The following is a 19,674-nucleotide window of genomic DNA, read 5'->3' as shown; positions in this document are numbered from 1 at the left end:
AATGAAGGGTTTTCATTGGCAACAAGAAAAATCCACATATCCATGCATCTCCTTTTCACACCTCTTACCACTCTCACGCCCAAACCCTTGGGCACCCTCCTGACGCCCATGACACGATGTTCAACACCCATATCAAGTTACGTGGCACCAGGCACCAAACAAGTACACTTGACCAAATTAAAATTGCTTCTTTAACACAAATATTCAGTATTAAACGTGCATAGTTATGCTATATGACCCCAAGATCTATGGACGTTTTTAAAAGACTTAGTTTTGCTATTCAAAAAGGCTAGCAGCGCAACTTGTTGTCCGTTTACGTTATATTTCGATGTATTTTGACACATGCCGTATTTATTTAATCGTTATACCATCTTATTGATAAAAAAAAAAATGGCCGTCCAATCACCAATGCATGTAGAGGGAGATTCATCCGGAGAAAATAATAATCAACAAGTGGCCCATCACCAACTAAAGACAGAAAACCAAGATTCCCATAAACGTGCAAGCATGAACGCTATGCACCCACACATATATATACACGCTCGCTTCATCAACCTTCAACAAAACACAACCCCTTCTTTCCCGCGAAACCCAATCAAAATCTTGATTTTGACTTTCTGTTGTCCGGTGTCACCAAAATTCCGATCAGATTTGGTCCATTTTTCTCCTCCCATCAACTATTGCAATCACATCTTCTTGTTTTCCATTGATCCCGGTAACATTACATGAATATTTTGGTTCAGTTTTTGTTATGGGTGTTAGGTGTTCGATGAAATGCCTCAATGGGCTGTTTAAAAGCTTGTGTGACCAATTGCATACAGAAACACAGTTTCTTTTGTTGTATAGGACTGATTAACATGTTTGAATTATGGGTTTTGCAGGATTTAGGTAAAGTAAATCATAGACAGAAGTATACTGTTTGTTGTATATTGTGAAGGATGTCTTGCTGTGGAGGTTATGAAGAGGATGACTATGGTAGTGGGCCCACGAACAATGTCACTACCGCACCGCCTCGAGGACCGCCTTATGGAGGTAACTAAGAAGTTACATGTATGCGTAGTTTATACACAAACATGCAGTTTTTATAAACTTTTTTTTGTTAAGTTTTTAGAAAAGTTGAACTTTTTGTGATTTAGGGAGTAATAGAGGAGAGCCAAGGAATTCTGGGCCTGCAAGAAGTGGGCCCCCTCAAAAGCCGTTGCCGATTGAAACACCGGCGTTATCGTTAAACGAGTTAAACAAGATTACGAGTAATTTTGGTACAAGATCTTTGGTTGGGGAAGGTTCGTATGGTCGGGTTTATTACGGGAAGTTAAGTACAGGAGAAGGAGCAGCGGTGAAAAAGCTGGATACCAGCTCTTCACAGGAACCTGATGATGATTTTGTAGCCCAGGTGAGCTTTTCATACTTCAATCTGCATAAGGCTAAATGAATCGATTTGATTATTAGAACAAGGCTTAAAGGGGTATGTGGATGTGTGTTTTAGAAATGATCATTAATTATGAATAAACAGAATCAGACAAACAATTGTAATACAACTTGTAGAAATAGTGTTTGGGTGTGCTTAGAGCACTCGCAAGCTCAAAACAAACTGAGTCGCGCTTGAGCCTAAAATAAAGCTCGTTTATTTATCGAGCCCGAGCTCGAGCCTCGCATGTGAAGCTCGTCAGGCTCGTCGAGCCTTAGTGTGATATGATCATCATACTCAATAAATCCCACCAATAGCAAACAAAGCAAAGGTAGGGTCTGAGGAGGGTAAGATGTAGACAACCTTACAACCCGGTTGGAATAGAGAGACTGCTTCTAGTAAGACCCCTGGCTCGATGGTAGTTTTGCATCAAGCCTTGGACCTAAGGCACATAACACTTAGCAATCAGGAAAAAGACCAATCGGTGCATGTACCCCCGTGTCTTTCGGCTATCAATGCCACCACATGATGCATGATTAACCGTCCGTCGCTTTTAACATTATTTTCACAAAATTAGTAAAATAACGTTAAAGTTAGTGCCATTTCACTTTTGCCCCGAGCGCCCACACATATAACGACGTTATATGCACACACCGCAAGCGGGGCATACCTTAGTGTAATATTAGATTTTATTTAACCCCTTATTAAAAGTTGTCTAGTAAATGAGCCGAGCCGAGCTTATTTAAACTTGTTTACGAGCCGGGCCTGAACCTAAAAAATAAGCTTGTTTAGTAAACGAGCCCGAGCTTCACTTATCGAGCTCGCGAGCTTAAACGAGTCTATTATTTATATTAGTTTTATTTAATATATTAATTAATAGATAATGAACGAGCCGAGTTCGAGCTTCAGAAACTACCAACTTTACCTTATTTTGACCAGTACTAAACATTGACCCTTTTCAACTTCCGCTATTTTGACCTGTTACCCAACCTGCCTATTGTCAACTCTATGATTATGTAACAGCAAACTAAGCATTAATGTGCATGTTTCACTCATTTATGGATATTGCAGTTATCGGTCGTTTCAAGGCTTAAACATGAGCATTTTGTTGAGTTGCTTTGTTATTGCTTGGAGGGGAACAACCGAATATTGGTATATCAGTATGCAACCATGGGGTCTTTACATGATGTATTACATGGTAAATACTTATAAAAAAATCGAACAAAAGGCCCTTTATATAAAGTTTAGACGTAAAAAAAAACCTTTAAAAGTTTTTTGGGTAACTTTTTGTTTATAGGAAGAAAGGGTGTACAAGGGGCAGAACCGGGCCCAGTATTGAGCTGGACTCAGAGAGTTAAAATCGCATATGGTGCAGCAAGAGGACTTGAGTATTTACATGAAAAGGTTCAACCTTCAATTGTACATCGCGATGTTCGGTCCAGCAATATATTATTATTTGACGAGTGTCAAACCAAGATTGCTGATTTTAACTTGAGCAATCAGTCTTCTGATACTACAGCTCGATTACATTCTACCAAAGTTCTCGGAACTTTTGGCTACCATGCTCCAGAGTAAGTAATCATATGAGTGGGTTAGGTAACGGGTCAAAACCGGTTTTGGTCAAACATTCAAAAACATTACTTCTTTCTTGAGTTGGGGTGGGCCACAGCACTATTTTTATTCTTAATAAATAATTATTGCAGCATCATAAGATCACGTCTAAAGATACAACAATTTAAGAGGTTGTATGCGTCAAAAATGTTTGGTTTCAGCGTGTTGTGATTGTACATAACATATATGTTTCGATTCAGGTATGCAATGACAGGGCAGATAACTCAAAAAAGTGATGTTTATAGTTTTGGAGTCGTTCTTCTAGAACTTTTGAGCGGAAGAAAACCGGTTGACCACACAATGCCAAAAGGACAACAGAGTCTTGTTACTTGGGTGTGTCTTTATATCTTGCTACTAATAATCTTTGATGCACCAGTTTTTTACTTTTTATTTAACATCAAAAAGTTGACCAAAAATCAGAAATATTAGGAACCAGATCAAATACTTTTCATGAGCAAATGTCATTTTAGCTTTAATGTTATTTAAAAATTGAAATCTTTTTAATCTTTGCTTGCATCAGGCAACTCCAAGGTTAAGTGAGGACAAAGTAAAGCAATGTATCGATCCGAAATTATATAATGACTACCCTCCAAAGGCGGTTGCTAAGGTACATTTATGTTGTTTTTTCATTCAGAGTATGTTTTATATCTTTAATGAACCAAACTAACAAAAATATAAAAAGTAAAGCTTAAAAGTAAGGGTCGAAAGAAAGTGCAAGGACTTGTATGCAAGGGGCAACGTGAGTTACCCCTTGTTAAGAGGTAGATCCGCCCTTGAGATCAGTCTGTTGAAAATCACATATAGGCTTTTGTTGAATTCGCATATAGGTTTTAAAAGTTGAGGAATTTAATTATGCAAAAAGAAAGTGCAAGGACTTATATGCAAATTTAGCAAAAGTCCTTGGACTTTATTCAAGAATTCGTCTTTTAATCATACTTGAAAATGTTTCACACTAGTTATGTATAAAATAAAGAGTAAATAAGGTTTACCAAAATTTAGATTAAAAATGACCTTAGGTGGTTTGCATTTTGTAACGCACTTAGTGCCCAACTTTTCCAAAAGTATACAGGTGGTCCTATGGTTTGCACTTTGTAACGCATTTGGTCTCTAACTTGGACCTACTTAAACCTTTAGATTTGTTGATTGAAGACTAAATGCGTTACAAAGTGCAAACTACATGGATCATCCATGTACTTTTGGAAAGCTGGGGATTAAATCCAAAATTACGGAAAATGTGTCTGCTTAAAGCAACCTGACTCGAACCCAATATGACCTGTTACCAAACTTGTTTCATATCTAATGATATCAGCCACCCTTTCACACACAAAACACGGTTAACTAACTAAAGCATTCTTGTTTGTGTCCATACTCAGATGGCGGCGGTTGCAGCATTATGTGTTCAATATGAAGCAGATTTCAGGCCAAATATGACCATTGTTGTAAAGGCTTTGCAGCCGCTCTACAATTCAAAACCGTCAGGCTCAGAATCTCAAGCTCCTTAAGAAATTCAAACAAATTATATTTGAGTTTTATCTAGAAACCCAATTAGAACCGATTATGAGATTGCAGTGTCGATATCATGTTCATGGAAGTAGAACTGGTAATATAGAGTTCATTTGTAATTTGTTTAAATTTTCAAAGTTTTGTATGATTGTAGTGATAACATCGGTTGGTTTGTGACAATAACTTTAGCATTCATTTGTTTTTACCTATATAGCTAATAAATAGGAACACTTATGTTTCATCACCGTGCCTCATCAAAAATGTACACATTATGTGAGTCATTTGTTTTTACCTATATAGCTAATAAAGTAGATAACATGAAATTATATAAAGTACCTTATAGTTATACAAGTATAACTCAGTAAAATGATCATTTTTGTGATTCCCTTATTTTTATATTTGTTCACCCCTCATCTTTGATATTATTTATATTATCGGCAAATATCCACAATCAAGAAAAAATCTGAACAAAACACCTTGCATTTAAACTCGACTCCTTGTGCTATTATATTGAACCGTGGAAATTATCTTTCTATTATAAAAAAATAAAAAGAAGAAACGGAAATAAATAAGACATGTATGTGGATAAAGGGTAGTAACAAGCATGCATGATACACTAGTAGATCATTTAACAGCTTTAGATCTACTCTTCTTACCTTCTTTAAGCTTTTGTCAATTGCTTTCTCTTTTTTTTTTACTTCTATCTTCAAGATTTTGCTTTTTGACCAAACCTGAAACAATCAATGCACAAGATTAATGAATCCGGTGGATTGGTTGCTTAAGGGGTTCTAGTTTCAATTTTCAACCAAATTATATACAAACAAGCCGGTTTTGGTTATATGTTGCTTCAAAAGTAAAATGGGTCATGCAAAATGATTTAAAAAACGGGTCAAGTGAGTCGTAAGTCATGTGAAGTGTATTTAAAATTTCAATGCAGAAAACCTCTTGAAACACCCATAAAAACCGGAGGTTCATACGTTAACAGTAAATAACTAAAAAGGGATGAAAAAGTATTTGAAGGTCAACCTACTTTCACTGGTACCGATAAATTATCAGTGTAATGGTCCTTGTGGTTAACTTAAATTTTGGATTTAGTCCCTAGCTTTTCAAAAGTACATGGATGGTCCCTGTGCTTTGCACTGTGTAACATATTTAATCCCCCAACTTTTGCCAAAAGTACATGGATGGTCCCTATGGTTTGCACTATGTAACACATTTAGCCCCTAACTTGAACCTATTGAAACCTTTAGATTTGCTGACTAGGTACTAGATGTATTACAAAGTGCAAACCACAAGGGCCATCCGTGTACTTTTGGAAAGTTAGGGACTAAATCCAAATTTTGGGTAAACCACAGAGACCATCTGTGTACTTTCCTTTTTTAATCAGAAATGATGGAAAGTAAACTTCTGAACATAAGGATCTGTTTCAAACAAAGCATTTCGCCGCCAATAGGAATCAGAAAGCAAAAAGGTATAAACTGGCAGTAGTGAATGCTTGCCTAAAACTGTAATTAACGTCTAGTTCGTGGTTTGCAACGAAACTCAGCCATTAATGCAATATGATCAGAAGACCATTCTGGAGAAGGAAGCGCTGTATCTTTCCTTAAGCTATCTTCATCCAAAAGCTCCAACAAAGATTCCACAGTCAAGCTGTCAGCTGAAAAACACCATAAATATGTAAAACTCATAAACCTAAAAATAATCATCCAGATAATATCAAGGAAAACAAGTATCATTGCAATAAACAGAAGCTAAACAATACCCGACAAGAAATAAATGGGTTAGGCTTGAGTAAGAGATGTACCTGAGTAAAAGATGTAATCAAGGGTACCAATAAAATCCCGTGTGCAATTTGTAAATAACGGTTCATTTGTAGCGGGGTCCACTCTCTTTTTTTGTTGCTCGTAACCAAGACCACCCCCAATTCTTGCAAAAGATGAATATGCACTAACCTGTAACGCAGAAATCAATGATCAATATTAACAAAAAAAAAAAAAAAAAAACTGAGTAAAGTGCCATTTTCGCCCCTAAGGTTTAAACGGTTTTGTGACTTTCGTCCAAAGGTTTGTTTTTTTCGCATCTGGATCCAAAAGGTTTGAAATCCTGCTATTTTCATCCGACCCGTTAACCCATCCATTTTTTAGCATTAAGTCAGGGGTATACTCGTCCTTTTACCTAACTTAACGTTAAATAAAGAGAAAAAGTTCGAATAGTCCCTGTGGTTTGCCCATTTTTCACCTTTAGTCCCTAACTTTCTAAAGTTACACCTATAGTCCCCAAGTTTTTTAATTTCATTCCCGGATAGTCCCTGGCGTGGATGGGGGTTAGTTTTTGGTGTTGGTGATGAAGGCGGCGGTGCTGGTTTTGGCAGTGATAGTGGTGGTGGCAGCTGAGAAGTGATGGCGGCTGTGGAGGTGGAGGTGATGGTGGTTGTGGTGATGGTTTTTCATAGGAGAGAGAGAGAGAGAGAGAGAAAGGGAGAGAGTATAGAGAGAGATATGTGGCTGGTATTATATATACTTAATTAATTCATTTTGTTTTACTTAAGGGCAATATAGTCATTTTACACCAACTTAACTGATAAAACTAACCACCATCCATGTCAAGGACTATCCGGGAAGGAAAATTGAAAAGTTGGGGACTATAGAGTTAATTTTAGAAAGTTAGGGACTAAAGGTGAAAAAAGGCCAAACCACAGGGACTATCCGGGCATTTAACTCTTAAATAAATAAATAGGTAAAAGGACGAAAATACCCCTAACATAACGTTAAGAATGGATGGAGTTAACAGGTCGGATGAAAATGTCAAAAGATCTCAAACCTTTTGGATCCAGATGCGAAAAAACAAACCTTTGGACGAAAGTCGCAAAACCCGGCCAAACCTCAGAAACGAAAATGGCATTTTACTCAATAACTTTTAAGTAATAATTGAAGACTTAAATTACCAAGGGCAGAGTGTGAATCAACTTTGTGGTGGGACGAAGAATTCCAAGAGGGTCAACTGCTAAATCAGGATGCAATGGGTCAACTTTCCCAATTGCTAAAAGCGCATGAGGAGCACTGCAATCCAGTTTTAACAATCAATATTCTATAAAACTAATATGATTCTTAAATATTAAATCAAAAAATAAATAAATAACAAACCTTCCAGGAACAGAATTAAAGTTCCCACAAACTAACATTGGTATATCTGCACTGGCAGCTATCTTTTCTAAACCCTTTAACAGAGTATGAACCTGAAATATCATATGAAGTTATAAACACACTGGCATTATTAAAAAATATATAATATAAATTAAAACGTTTCTTTTCTGATTAGAGGTTAAAAGAATGACCTGCCATAGTTTGACATCCTTCAGATCTTGTTGAACATTCACATGAGTATTTGCCTACACACCATAAAAGAAAGGTAAATTCTGATTTCTGAGTCCAATTTAAAAAAAAAAAAAAAAAAAAACCACAAATGAATATTAACAAAAACAAATGCATTTTGAAAGTGATCATGTAGTTGGCAATAAGTAAAGTCAAATAATTAACTTCAGAAAATAGACTTTGGGAGAGAGGATATGAAGATAATTAGATAACTAGTTAAAGAGTGTTTGGTGGAAAATTATATATACTTCGAATAAGTTATTTTGTCAAATCAACCAACTTTGGCCCCTCAACTTCGGCATTAACCAACTTTAGCCCCTCAACTTTAATGTCATGTTTAGCCCCTTAACTAAAACAAATTTCGCGCCCAAAGATGGTGGAAACAATGCTTAAAGCTTTGAATAGGCACCTACAACCTACTGAAAACTAGATAAAAACCTAAAACAACTTTAGCCCCTCAACTTTAATAACAAACAACTTTAGCCTCTCAACTTTAATAGTGACATGTTTAGCCCCTCAACTTTAATAATGACATGTTTAGCCTCTTGACTAAAACATCAAACAACTTTAACTCTCGCTATTTGCTTATATTTATCCACGTTTCGAACCCGCTGCGGAGCACGGTGGTAACATAAAGCGTGAGATGGGAGTAAAACCCTTTCAAATTAGATTAAAAGTAGCAGTAACCACATAAATTTATTTTATCCTTTAATAATCAGCTTTGTTTTGTTTTTCTTATTTTGCAGCTAGTATAATTAACCCCTAAATAATAAAAAAAAATTACATAATTGCTATGTCATACCACACAAACAAGCTGCCGCTTCCCTGGATTATCAACACCATAGTTACTGAATTTTGCTTCTAGAACAACAATTAACGCAACATTATCCTGTTACACGTCATAAAACTTTCATAAAAACCAACACATTATAATAATAATAATAATAATAATAATAATAAGCAAAAACACATGAATAGAAAATGATATGCAAGACACCTTAACGAGCCGATTTAGAGCGGTTTTTTTCTGACTGCTGGGAACTAAAGCGTCAGTTAAAGATTGTGCAGCTTTATTAAACTCAACCTGCAAATTCAGACTTATGTCTAGTTAGTATATGATAGAGATTGAATCAAATAAGAAGGGAAGATGAAATCAAATTGCAGATTATATTGAACAAAGAAGAACAAGTGATCACAAGGATCTACAATGGATACAACCACCAAGTGGTCCCAGGGCTCTGCCCTTCTCACGCACAAGCGGAGCCTAACAACTAACCAATTCTATTCCCCCTTCTCCAAGTCACTAGTCCTCTTTATTTATAAGGGATAATTGCATATTTCCCCTCAGAAAAGACTCTCAATTGTATATTTACCCAAGCCTAAATAAAAATTGCATATATCCCCTTATTGATTAAATTTACTAATTTACCCTTTTCAAAATTAAGAAAAAAAACTTTTATGACTTCAGGCGAAACCAAGCTTCAAATAATGCAAACCACTAGTCATCAGGTTCTTCCACCCTCTCAAAACATCATTATACAGGTACGACGGTCGTCACGTCGTTTGTGCCACTATGTTTCCGTTCCACGGCGATTCTTTACAGCCGGCGACGTGTCAGCGACGTTCGGTGCCCAGAAAACCCTCTCAGCAAACGGCGATGATACATGTTCGTTCCGATGTTGGTTGTTTTGATAAGCTATTTTAACAGTTGATTGGGTATTGTTTTATTCAATTATTTACAATTAATTGTTTAATGTTTTCTTTAATTTGAAGATAAAAACATAAATTCAAATTGTGTGCTACTGACCCACCGTTGCTTTATTTAATTTGTGAATGGCGTTTTGCACATTCCGATGCATACATCTTATGTGATATAGTTTATTTGGTTCATAGGATTGCTTTTAAATAGATATAGATACATTTTATTTTGTATTCGTTGTTGACTGTATTATCTTAAGTTTCTCTTTTTAGTCACCCGGTTGATTTCGATATCTGTTTCAGATTGCTAGTTGATTCGGAGAATGAACTTGATATGTAGATTGGAGATCATGGCTCAAACATTAACATTCGAGCCAAAATTCATAGCAAAGAAACATATTTGTGAAAAACACACAATAACCAGTAAAAAATTGGGTAAATATGTAATTTTTCAAGGTTCAGTAAACTAAGGGTAATATAGTCATTATATAATTTAATTTTAATAAAATAATTCAGACCGGGTAAATTTGCAATTTTATTAGTTAATAAAGGGGAAATATGCAATGTTAATTTAGACTCGGGTAAATTCGCAATTAAAAAGATTTTTAAGGGGAAATATGCAAAAAGCCCTATTTATAAAAGGTAAAAGTTACATATACCCCCTCCCACAATTGCAAAATACTATTCAAGTGAAAAAACTAACCTACGATTCCTATCAGTATACTAATGGTACTAAAATGTTTAAAACAATGTTATACCTCGTATTTTTTGACATGTGAAAATCTATCTCGTCGGAAAAATGTAGCACATCCATCGATAGTCATAATACTGCCATTGAAAACCTGCAACCAAACAGCAATCACATAAATCAATAATGAATAATCTTAATAACCGTAATAATTTAAATAACTTTAATCAGTTCATTAGAATTGATAGGATTTGTGGTTTTTAACTTTTTTTATTTAGAGTAATGAATTTTATTATATAATTGTTTTCACGTATGTTAAAAAAAAATTGAATACGCCAAATATACATCTAAGTATGTTATATATATCTTCTATCTTCTATGTCTAATAGATGGAAATAATGGAAGATGCATGTCAGCTATGTAACTTGCAAGCCACCTAAAATCTGGTTTTCCCATTTGTTTCTCCTATTAAATATTAGATGTCATGTGTCAACTTCTGATGATGAACTATAGATTTTGAGAAATATATGACATGTTATTTAAAATATATATTTTTAAAATGCATATATTCAACCTGTGTAATACGCAGGTCTCTAAAAATCCGTTTTTAAAATGCATATATTCAACCTGTGTAATATATTTTTAAAATGCATATGACTACAGAAACTACATTATTACAATAAAATCCATTTTTAAAAGGTGTTATCCAATTGATATAAAACATAATCCAAATCAACCGATTTGTAAAGATACAGATAAGAAAAATTGCCACTTATGCATCTTAACAAAATCTAAAACAAGGATAAAAGTATGAAACATACCTCAGTTGTTTTCTTCTTATATAGAGCCTGATATCCATGTTTGTCCAACTCAGGTGCAAAAAACTCCTCAAAATGGTCACTTTGAACCTGAAGAAAAGCTAAAGCATTTTTAGCTTAGCCTTTTAACCAATCAAAATCAACTTAGAGGATGTTTAAATGTGCAAATTGAAAATGCTTGTCATTATTAAGTATGAACAATCAGAATCAGAAAATCAACTATAATGAAACAGGCCATAAAAGATTGTGTCTGGACGGGCTTTTGTTGTTTGAAGCTGTAAATATAAAAAGTTTTTTTAAAAAAATATTTACCGAAAAATGAACGAAGAACGACATTATTGAAGGAAAGGGTGTATGTCTTGTGAGGTGAATAAAAAGCCTCAAATTAGGATTAGATTAAAAAGGGGTAAATACATAAATTTATTTTACCCTTCAGTAACCAGTTTTGTTAAAGAAATTGGATTTAAATAATCCCAACTATTACCTATTGGTCGGCAACAGTCCCAATTTTTAACCTATTTTCTCTCAACTAGCTTTTTCTAACTGAGGTCTAACCTAGTTAGTTTTTTGCTGAAGTTGACTGTTTATGTAGCAAAAAAAAAAAAGTCTTGATGGCGTGGACTGCTTATGTTGCAAAAAGTCAAACTTCTGCTGACGTAGACTGCTTATGTGGCAAAGTTTTGATGACGTGGACCACTGATGTGGCAATCGACGTCAGCAAAAACTAACTGGGTTCACCCTCAGTTAGAAAAAGCTCGTTGTGAGAAAATAAGTTGGAAGTTGGGACTTGTCACAGAACATTTCGTTAGTTGGGACCGTTACCGGCCAATACGTAATAGTTGGGATTATTTAAATCCAATTTTCCTTTTGCTAAAGCTAAAACAACATAAATTTGTTGTTGAAGTTGATATAGAAATCATCGATAGTTTAGAGTATTTGAAAAGTTCTGATTATAATTAACACCTAAATGAGCAAAGAACCAACATTATTGTAAGCAAAAGAAAAATACTTGTGAGATGGAGACAACAAGTCTCTCAAATTAGGTTAAAAAGGGGTAAATTCGCAAATAGTAATTTTATTTGACCCATTAATAATCATTTTTCTTGACACTAAAAAATGGTTATTAAACCCTATACATCATAAGAACAATCAGTTGAGTGAAACATCAAATACTAGTTTATAAGACAATCAAAATTCTACCTCTTGAAGACAAACAACATCTGCCCGATATCCAACTATTTCCCGTAACAAATTTTGTCTACGGTACGGCCAAGAAAGAGCCCACGAAGGACAATAGGCGAATTGATCACTCGTCGCAAATGTATCAGACAAAATATTATACGATAACACGGTAAACGTCCCAGAAGACGAAACCCGCCCGTCCAAATCCAAATTCCCCGTCGCCACATCAGCGTTAGTTACAGAAACCAACCGCCGTGGGCTCGGGGATGGAGCTGGGATCACCCGTGATGTCAGTACAGTATTCAATGATCCAACAGTTGATTTCATCTCTACATCAACCACCACGCATTCAAATTTTAAAATATGACCGATATCGTCAGCGGTTGGTGTGTACGTTTTAGCGCGCCCAACTTCAAACCATGTTTCACCACCGTTCCTCTGTGTCACAGATGCGGGGTATAACGGTGTGGATGCACCGTTTGTAAGGCTTGGAAGTGACTGTGAGCTAGATAAGCTTTGATTAATATTATTATTATTGGTGTTGTTACTGAATCGGCCGAATATTTCTTCTTCTTCGTTTCCATTTTCGTTAACAGCACTTGCAGCACGTTCATGAAGAACACGATGGTGTTGCCATGCGTCAGAAAAACATTTAGGAGAACAATGGTAACTTTTAACAACAGGTATTTTAGCTTTAACACAGCCTAAACATTGTAAAGTAGCTTGTTCTGATGGATGTATACTGCAAATTGCAACTTTTTTATCACTTTGTATACGGTACCTGCACAATAAGCGAATTGATGAAATGATATAAAGAGACTCTTAATATGGTTATGTGACTACTAATAAATATTGGGAAAGATCCAAACAGAAAAACAAACCAAATGATGTACGAAATCTAAATCAAAATTTACAAAATAGTATAAATTCGTGAACTCTGGTTATGTTAAGGGTAAACTGGTCATTTTATTATAATGCTTGTACTAACTACTAAGCACTTAAAAAGTAAACATGAAATCTTTATATCAAAGCAACCTCTCTTTCCATGTGGCTACTAATGAATATTGTTAAATGTCTATACAAAGAAAAACAATGCAAATAAAGTAAGAAATCTGTAAAAAAAAATACAGAAATGAAAATATCTATGAAATTTGGTTATAATTTACAAGTAATAATAAGTGGTGAACATGAAGTATTCAGCGAAAAGAACCTTCGCTTTTCATGTCACTACATACTATTACTAAAATTTACTCCAAAACTTGTAGCAAGGTATAACATGATCCTATTGCTCATAAAGGGGGGATACATTGACATAACATAAAAGTTAAAACTATGGTTTACATCCAGTCAATGCTCTAAATCCTTATCCTTCAGCATTTTACAGTCATTGATGAATTCAATATATGAAACCAAATTACTGTGTAGTGTTGAACAAAAACATACAACATTTCGCATTCCTAGACATAAGGCATGTTTGGGTGCTCATTCAAATTCTGTTATTGCAAGTGCTAGACCAAACAACATCACTTCGTTATAATCTAAGAGCTAAACTCAGCATCGTGTTGCACGGGGGCATTCATTTCAAAACCAGTAATGCAATTGTACATAGTGCTTTAGATGTGATACATAAGACTGTCCCCTAACCGTCACACACACTTTTTGTCTTACTACTTTAATTATCTTCTATGCACTATGTACAACTGCATCATACAGTTTTTACAGTTCTCGACATATTATTCATTCCGAAATGAATACCCCCCCCCCCACGTTGCTATTCTTATATCCTATCCAACAGTAAACACGAAATCAAATTACGTAAAAAAAACAAAGTTCAACATCTTCATGATAGCAAACTAATGCATAGTATACATAAATAAAACAGTATTTCACATGTGCATAAATTACGAACTTTTTACAGTTTTCCACATGCTACCGGTTCCAAAATGAATAAGCCCTATGTTGCTATTGTTATATCCTATCCAACAGGTAACATAAAATCAAATTACATCAAAAACAAAGCCTTAACATCTTCAAATTTCAAACTAAGGCATAGTATACCATAAAAAATAATAATTAAAAAGACAGTATTTCACAAGTGCATTATGCACTTTTTGCAGTTCTCAGGTTTCCGAATACCCCCCTATGTTGCTATTATGATATTCTATCTAACAGTGAACGAAATCAAATTACATCAAAAAAAAAAAAAAACAAGTATAACCATCAATACACCATAAACAAACAGTATTTCACAATACAGATAAGCATCAAAAAGTACAAACACTTTCAAATGACTTAAAGAAACATAACAAACAAACAACTAACCATTTATATCTCAAAAAAAGCCCATCAACAGGCTCAGATTCCGGCACATCATCTGCAAAAACAGTTAAATCAGGACGACGAACAAGCACATAAGGCGAAAGCTCACAACCTACAATCGGAATATCAGACGGAAGATGCACTCTGAGCACACTCAGCATACTTTCACTCACAACAACTTCCAATACCACAATAACCTAACCCTAATTCAACGAATTCACCGATCAACGAACACGAAACCAAAGCTCCGGCGATAAAACCGATTTCAGGCAGCAATAACCGGCGGACACTCGGCGGATCCGCCATTAGAGGTTATCGATGTTCGCCAGTGTTGCAGAATTTGTTCAGGAAATGAGGAGGAAACTGAGTGGAAATTTAGGAATTTGTTTGGGGGAATTGTGGAGGTAAAATTTGATTAATTGGTTTGAGGGAGATTAAGAGGATTTGGAAATGAGTTTGGGGATTAGGGTTTAATTTGAGTAGAGAGAGAGAGAGAGATGATCTGTGGTTTGATTTGGGTGTTTTTTGATTTAGGGTTTTAGAAAGGAAAAGATGAAGAGGATGCACTTTTGGGTGTGTGATTTGGATTTTAATCATTTGGAAGTATTATTGTATTTGGTGTTTTCGATAAACTAATCTTAGGCTATGGGTACGGGGGCTTGGGTTGGGGTGTGGGTTGGCTGAAAACGCCCAAGTCATCACCCTGGGGGCTTGGGTTGGGGCGTGACCCCATTGGTGTGGGTTTGAAGCCGAGCGTGACGCGGGCTAGTAAGTGACACGGCAGGCTCTCAATGGCCAAATCAAACTCATGCCCCCAACTCAAGCCCCATCATACCCCATGGGCGTGGGTTTGAGTGGTGGGGGGCTCTCATTCCACGTGTCAACAAATGTCCCAACCCAAGCCCCACCATACCCCATGGTCTTACATATCAAATTAGACTAGGTTTAATTTCTTTTGTTATTTAGTATGTAAATCTTTTGTTATTTAGTCTGTATTTACATGTGTTTTGAAATTGCTACAAGCGTGTTGCGAACGAAACTGCTAACAGGAATAAAAAAATGTAGAAAAAACACTAAAAGATAACCGAATGAAAATTAACCAAAAGAATTGTATGGTAACGATGTTGTTCGTATGAAACTCGTGGTCAGAGATGAACGAATTGTTCTGGGTACCGGTACCAAATTTGGCGAACCGAAAGATCTTAAATACCAATTCGGTACCGACTTTTGGCTTTCCTGGTACCGGTTCACTACCTTTTTTACATTCAGATACCGGTACAGTAACCGGTATTTTCGGTATCAGTACCGATTCTGTATCGGTTGTCACCGAGCTCGTCCCTACCCCTGAAACTAAAAAAAGAAAAAAAATAAAAGTTGAAGAAAATCAACAAAAAAAAGTTGTACGATACCGTTGTTCGTATGGTAACCGTGATAAGGAATCAGCAAATGGTACCAGGTAACAGCACTGAATTTCTCGAACCAAAAGATTTCCAATATCAATTCGGCACCAACTTTTGACGTTTTCTGTATTAGTGCCGATTTTTACCTTCATGTACTGATATCGAACAGGATCGTACCGGTATTTTCGATACCAGTACTGACTCGATACCGGTTGACCCCAAGCTTATCCCAACCCCTGATATTAAAAAAAAGGATTAAAGTAAAAAAAGTAAAGAAAATAACTATTATTATAATATTAAAATAATAAAAATATTAAAAAACTATATATAACTAGAATTACGACCCGTCGCAATGCGGCGGGAATTCTTTAGTTATAACTAAGTCGATTTAGAACGCGCACGTTATGTTTAACCTGTCAAACAGGAAAAAAATAGACGATGTAAAAACGTTCACCCACACACGCACGTTGCGTCGTCTTAACTCACAAAATTTAGAACGAAACGTAAAAACGTTAAACCAAAGACGCACATTTCGATGTGTTAAGTCACAAAATTTAAAACGAAGCATAAAGCGAAAAATTTGCGAAAAATGAAAATTATAAAGGACCAAAGTTGAAAGTAAAAAAAGTTGTGAGGATAGATTGCAAAAGGTAAAAAATATTTGTTAAAAGTAAAAAAAAAAAAAAATAGTTTTGCGTTAAAGGTAATTTATGAAATATATTTGAGTGAAAAGTAAAAAAAACAATTTTTTTTTTTTGAAAAACCCTCAAAGTCAAGGTTACAACAACCATATGCATAACCATTTGTTCTTTGAAAAACTCTCAAAGCCAAGATTACAACACATAAGTAAAAAAATCAATTAATCAAATGGGTTAAATTGTATAAGATGAAAACTTTTGAATTAGAAGTGAAAAATCAAATTAAGGGGTTAAATTAACAAAGATTAAAACTATAAACTTAAATTGTCAAAGATTAAAACTTTAAGGTTAAAAATGAAACAAAGATTAAAACTTTAAACTTAAATTGTCAAAGATTGAAACTTTAGGGTTAAAAAGAAAAATTCTATTTTTTTTTAAAACTCTCAAAGCCAATTGTACAACTATGATATGCATAGATTAGTTGCTTTTTAATAAGGTTATAATTATAATTACAATATTAAAATCACCATTCATTTCAATTCGTTTATTAATATATAGTAAAGTAATATATAGTAATTAGATATTGAAAATTGCATATTTTGTTGGGGTTTATCAAATAGAAATATAATAAAAATAAGAAGTCGTAAGAAGGGTATTAGACGGATTTCTATTTACTTCATTTAAGTGGTATCGGAATCGTCTTATCGAACTCTATGATATGAGATTTTAGGTTTTTACTTTTAGATGTTTAGCATGTAGATTTTAGAATTTTTGTTTACATCATTGTGTCTTTTTTTATCATTGTGTTTTTTCTATATTTGCGTCATTGTGTCTTATTTGTCTTTTTTTCGACATTTTGTTATATTTTTCGGCATTGTGTTATATTTTGCTCAACATTGTGTTATATTTTTAATTCATTGTGTCTTTATACATTTCTTATTTTTTGGAGTCTTTGTAGAATAACTTTACTCTATTTTGTAGTTTATCTTTGATGACTAACTAATCATAATTTTCTTTTAATGAATGTCACATGTTTCATTCGTTTGTTGTATGATTGTTAGATGTCATGTGAAATACCCATGATAATAAGTTGGTCTTTTAACATGTTTAAGGATTATCTGTGTAATTAACTTAAAGTTTGAACTTATTGGCAAATAAATTCGTTTCAAAGGATTGACCAGGTCGTTTCTTTCCCATCCTATTTTCAATCCTAAGACATAACTTGATCTCACAAATGTTTTGTTTACTTTCACCCCTCTCTGCTTATGTGTTTCCGAAACCACTATCGGCAACTCGTATTCGGTTGTGGGCATTGAGTTCTACCCCTTGAAACGCTAACAAACTTCACCATACAATCACCATTCTTGGATTATGTGAAGACCACAAACAAACAATTTGAGTCTTAATACTTTCAACATTCCTCCACTTTTTTTAAGTTGGGCTTCTAAAGTTATCAAATGGTACCGGTGTGATGTTGTGGTAGTGGTGATTGTCGGCGTTGATTCTAGAGTTTGCTTACCTTGTTCACCACATGTTTATAGGTTTGGATTTTTGTTGAACCATAAATGTTGGATGGTGTATTGTTTAGCGGATGGTGTTCGGGAGAATTAGTTATTTTATTATATGTATTTAATTTGGTTGTTGCATAATGGAATTGGAAAAGATTTGATTGGATTTTCCCGGTGATTTGCTGCGTGCAAAAAAGAAGAAAAATCGAGGGAGATTTGGTAAAAATACAGGGTCAAACACAAGAAGAACAAGAAAAGGATGCGGTAATTTAAGGTGTTATTTTTAAAGACATATGTTACTCATTTACACTAATAATCCTAAATTTTCCTCCTTGCATCAAGATCTCCCCTCTAACAGCCATGTGTCTCTACCAATTGGACTAGCCTCAGATTGACAGTTTAATTTAAGGTGTTATATTTAAGCTCTTTGGCTCTTTGCCAATCTATACTAAAGTGAAAAAAATCATCATGATTGCCATTGATACTTAAGAACAAATAGGATATTAACACCATGAAAGAAACCCAACTATCAAACTAAGAATCACAAATAGACCAATTTTATGTTGCCTTCTAGGGGTGAGCATATTTAGGGCCGGCCTGAAAAACACCGAGTATCGACCATTAAGTAACCGAACATGTCCCATAATGTAGCATTTAGGTTGCTTAGTTGGTCGGTTCCTATATATCACTTGAATTCGGGTCGGGTCGGTCCAGGTCCAAAAAAAAAATAAAAAACCTGACTCTGAAACAATTGGACCGAATTACCCTTATGTATTACATATAATAACCATTTATCAATTGGATTCGGTGAAGTCTTGGTGAGATAGTTTGATAAAGGGTTAATGGATTTAAACACCCTCAACTATTGCCATTTGGCCGCTGGCACTCTCAACTTTGACTTTGGCTCACACCACTCCCAACTTAACACTTGGGTTGTTGTGTCACCCCGTCGTTAAATAAACACTAACTGGGTTAGTTCTTTTTGCTGACATGGCCTGTTTATATGAGATGATGTGTAACTTTTTATTTTCAAATGTGTATTGTTATTTTATTTTAATCTGCTTCAAATTTATAAAAAAAAACAAATACATATAAATCAGCCAACATCATCTCCAACATCAGATTTCACCACCGCCAACATCATCTCATTCCCCCTTTCTCACCACCGCCACAATCAACCCAGCCACCACCTCCTTCACCCTTTCTCACCACCGCCACAATCAACCCAGCCAACATCATCTCCTTCCCCCTTTCTCGAAACAAATATGACCGGTGACCCTGTGTAATATTCAAAATAATAATAATAATTAAAATTCTTTAGTTTAATGTTAAATTAGTTATTATTAAAAATATAAAAAAATGAAAATGATATGCATGGTTATTATGTTACGTAAGTGGAAAAAAATATACAATTAAATAATAATACATAAAACAATTTTCAAATCTTGTTCGGACGTCTTTTGCGGCAAAACTGTTTCTTTGGCCTTTTTTTTGTAATTTTAAGTTACTATATTATCTTTCAACTAACCT

The 19,674-nt window shown here is 34.8% G+C and overlaps 2 protein-coding genes across 2 annotated transcripts; one reads left to right on the top strand and one right to left on the bottom strand.

The window, feature by feature from the left end:
- The first annotated feature begins 411 nt into the window (after positions 1-411).
- Positions 412-4,727, top strand: LOC110897543 (probable protein kinase At2g41970). Its single transcript, XM_022144300.2, has 8 exons — positions 412-715; positions 882-1,032; positions 1,137-1,393; positions 2,480-2,606; positions 2,706-2,979; positions 3,220-3,352; positions 3,540-3,626; positions 4,393-4,727. The coding sequence occupies exons 2-8, from the start codon at positions 939-941 to the stop codon at positions 4,519-4,521; spliced, it is 1,101 nt and encodes a 366-aa protein (XP_021999992.1). The 5' UTR covers positions 412-715; positions 882-938; the 3' UTR covers positions 4,522-4,727.
- A 259-nt stretch (positions 4,728-4,986) lies between these two features.
- LOC110897544 (carbon catabolite repressor protein 4 homolog 1) lies at positions 4,987-15,184 on the bottom strand. The gene is made up of 12 exons (XM_022144302.2): positions 14,602-15,184; positions 12,298-13,060; positions 11,101-11,187; positions 10,350-10,433; positions 8,891-8,977; positions 8,696-8,782; positions 7,857-7,910; positions 7,666-7,757; positions 7,467-7,581; positions 6,327-6,474; positions 6,022-6,179; positions 4,987-5,253 (listed from the first exon to the last, which is right to left on the bottom strand). The coding sequence occupies exons 1-11, from the start codon at positions 14,757-14,759 to the stop codon at positions 6,034-6,036; spliced, it is 1,821 nt and encodes a 606-aa protein (XP_021999994.1). The 5' UTR covers positions 14,760-15,184; the 3' UTR covers positions 4,987-5,253; positions 6,022-6,033.
- Positions 15,185-19,674: the final 4,490 nt, after the last annotated feature.

This window comes from Helianthus annuus, chromosome 13, assembly GCF_002127325.2.
Source record: "Helianthus annuus cultivar XRQ/B chromosome 13, HanXRQr2.0-SUNRISE, whole genome shotgun sequence".
NCBI lineage: Eukaryota > Viridiplantae > Streptophyta > Magnoliopsida > Asterales > Asteraceae > Helianthus > Helianthus annuus.
Note: the sequence above shows the minus strand (reverse complement) of the source record. Positions and strands in the feature narration are given on the sequence as shown.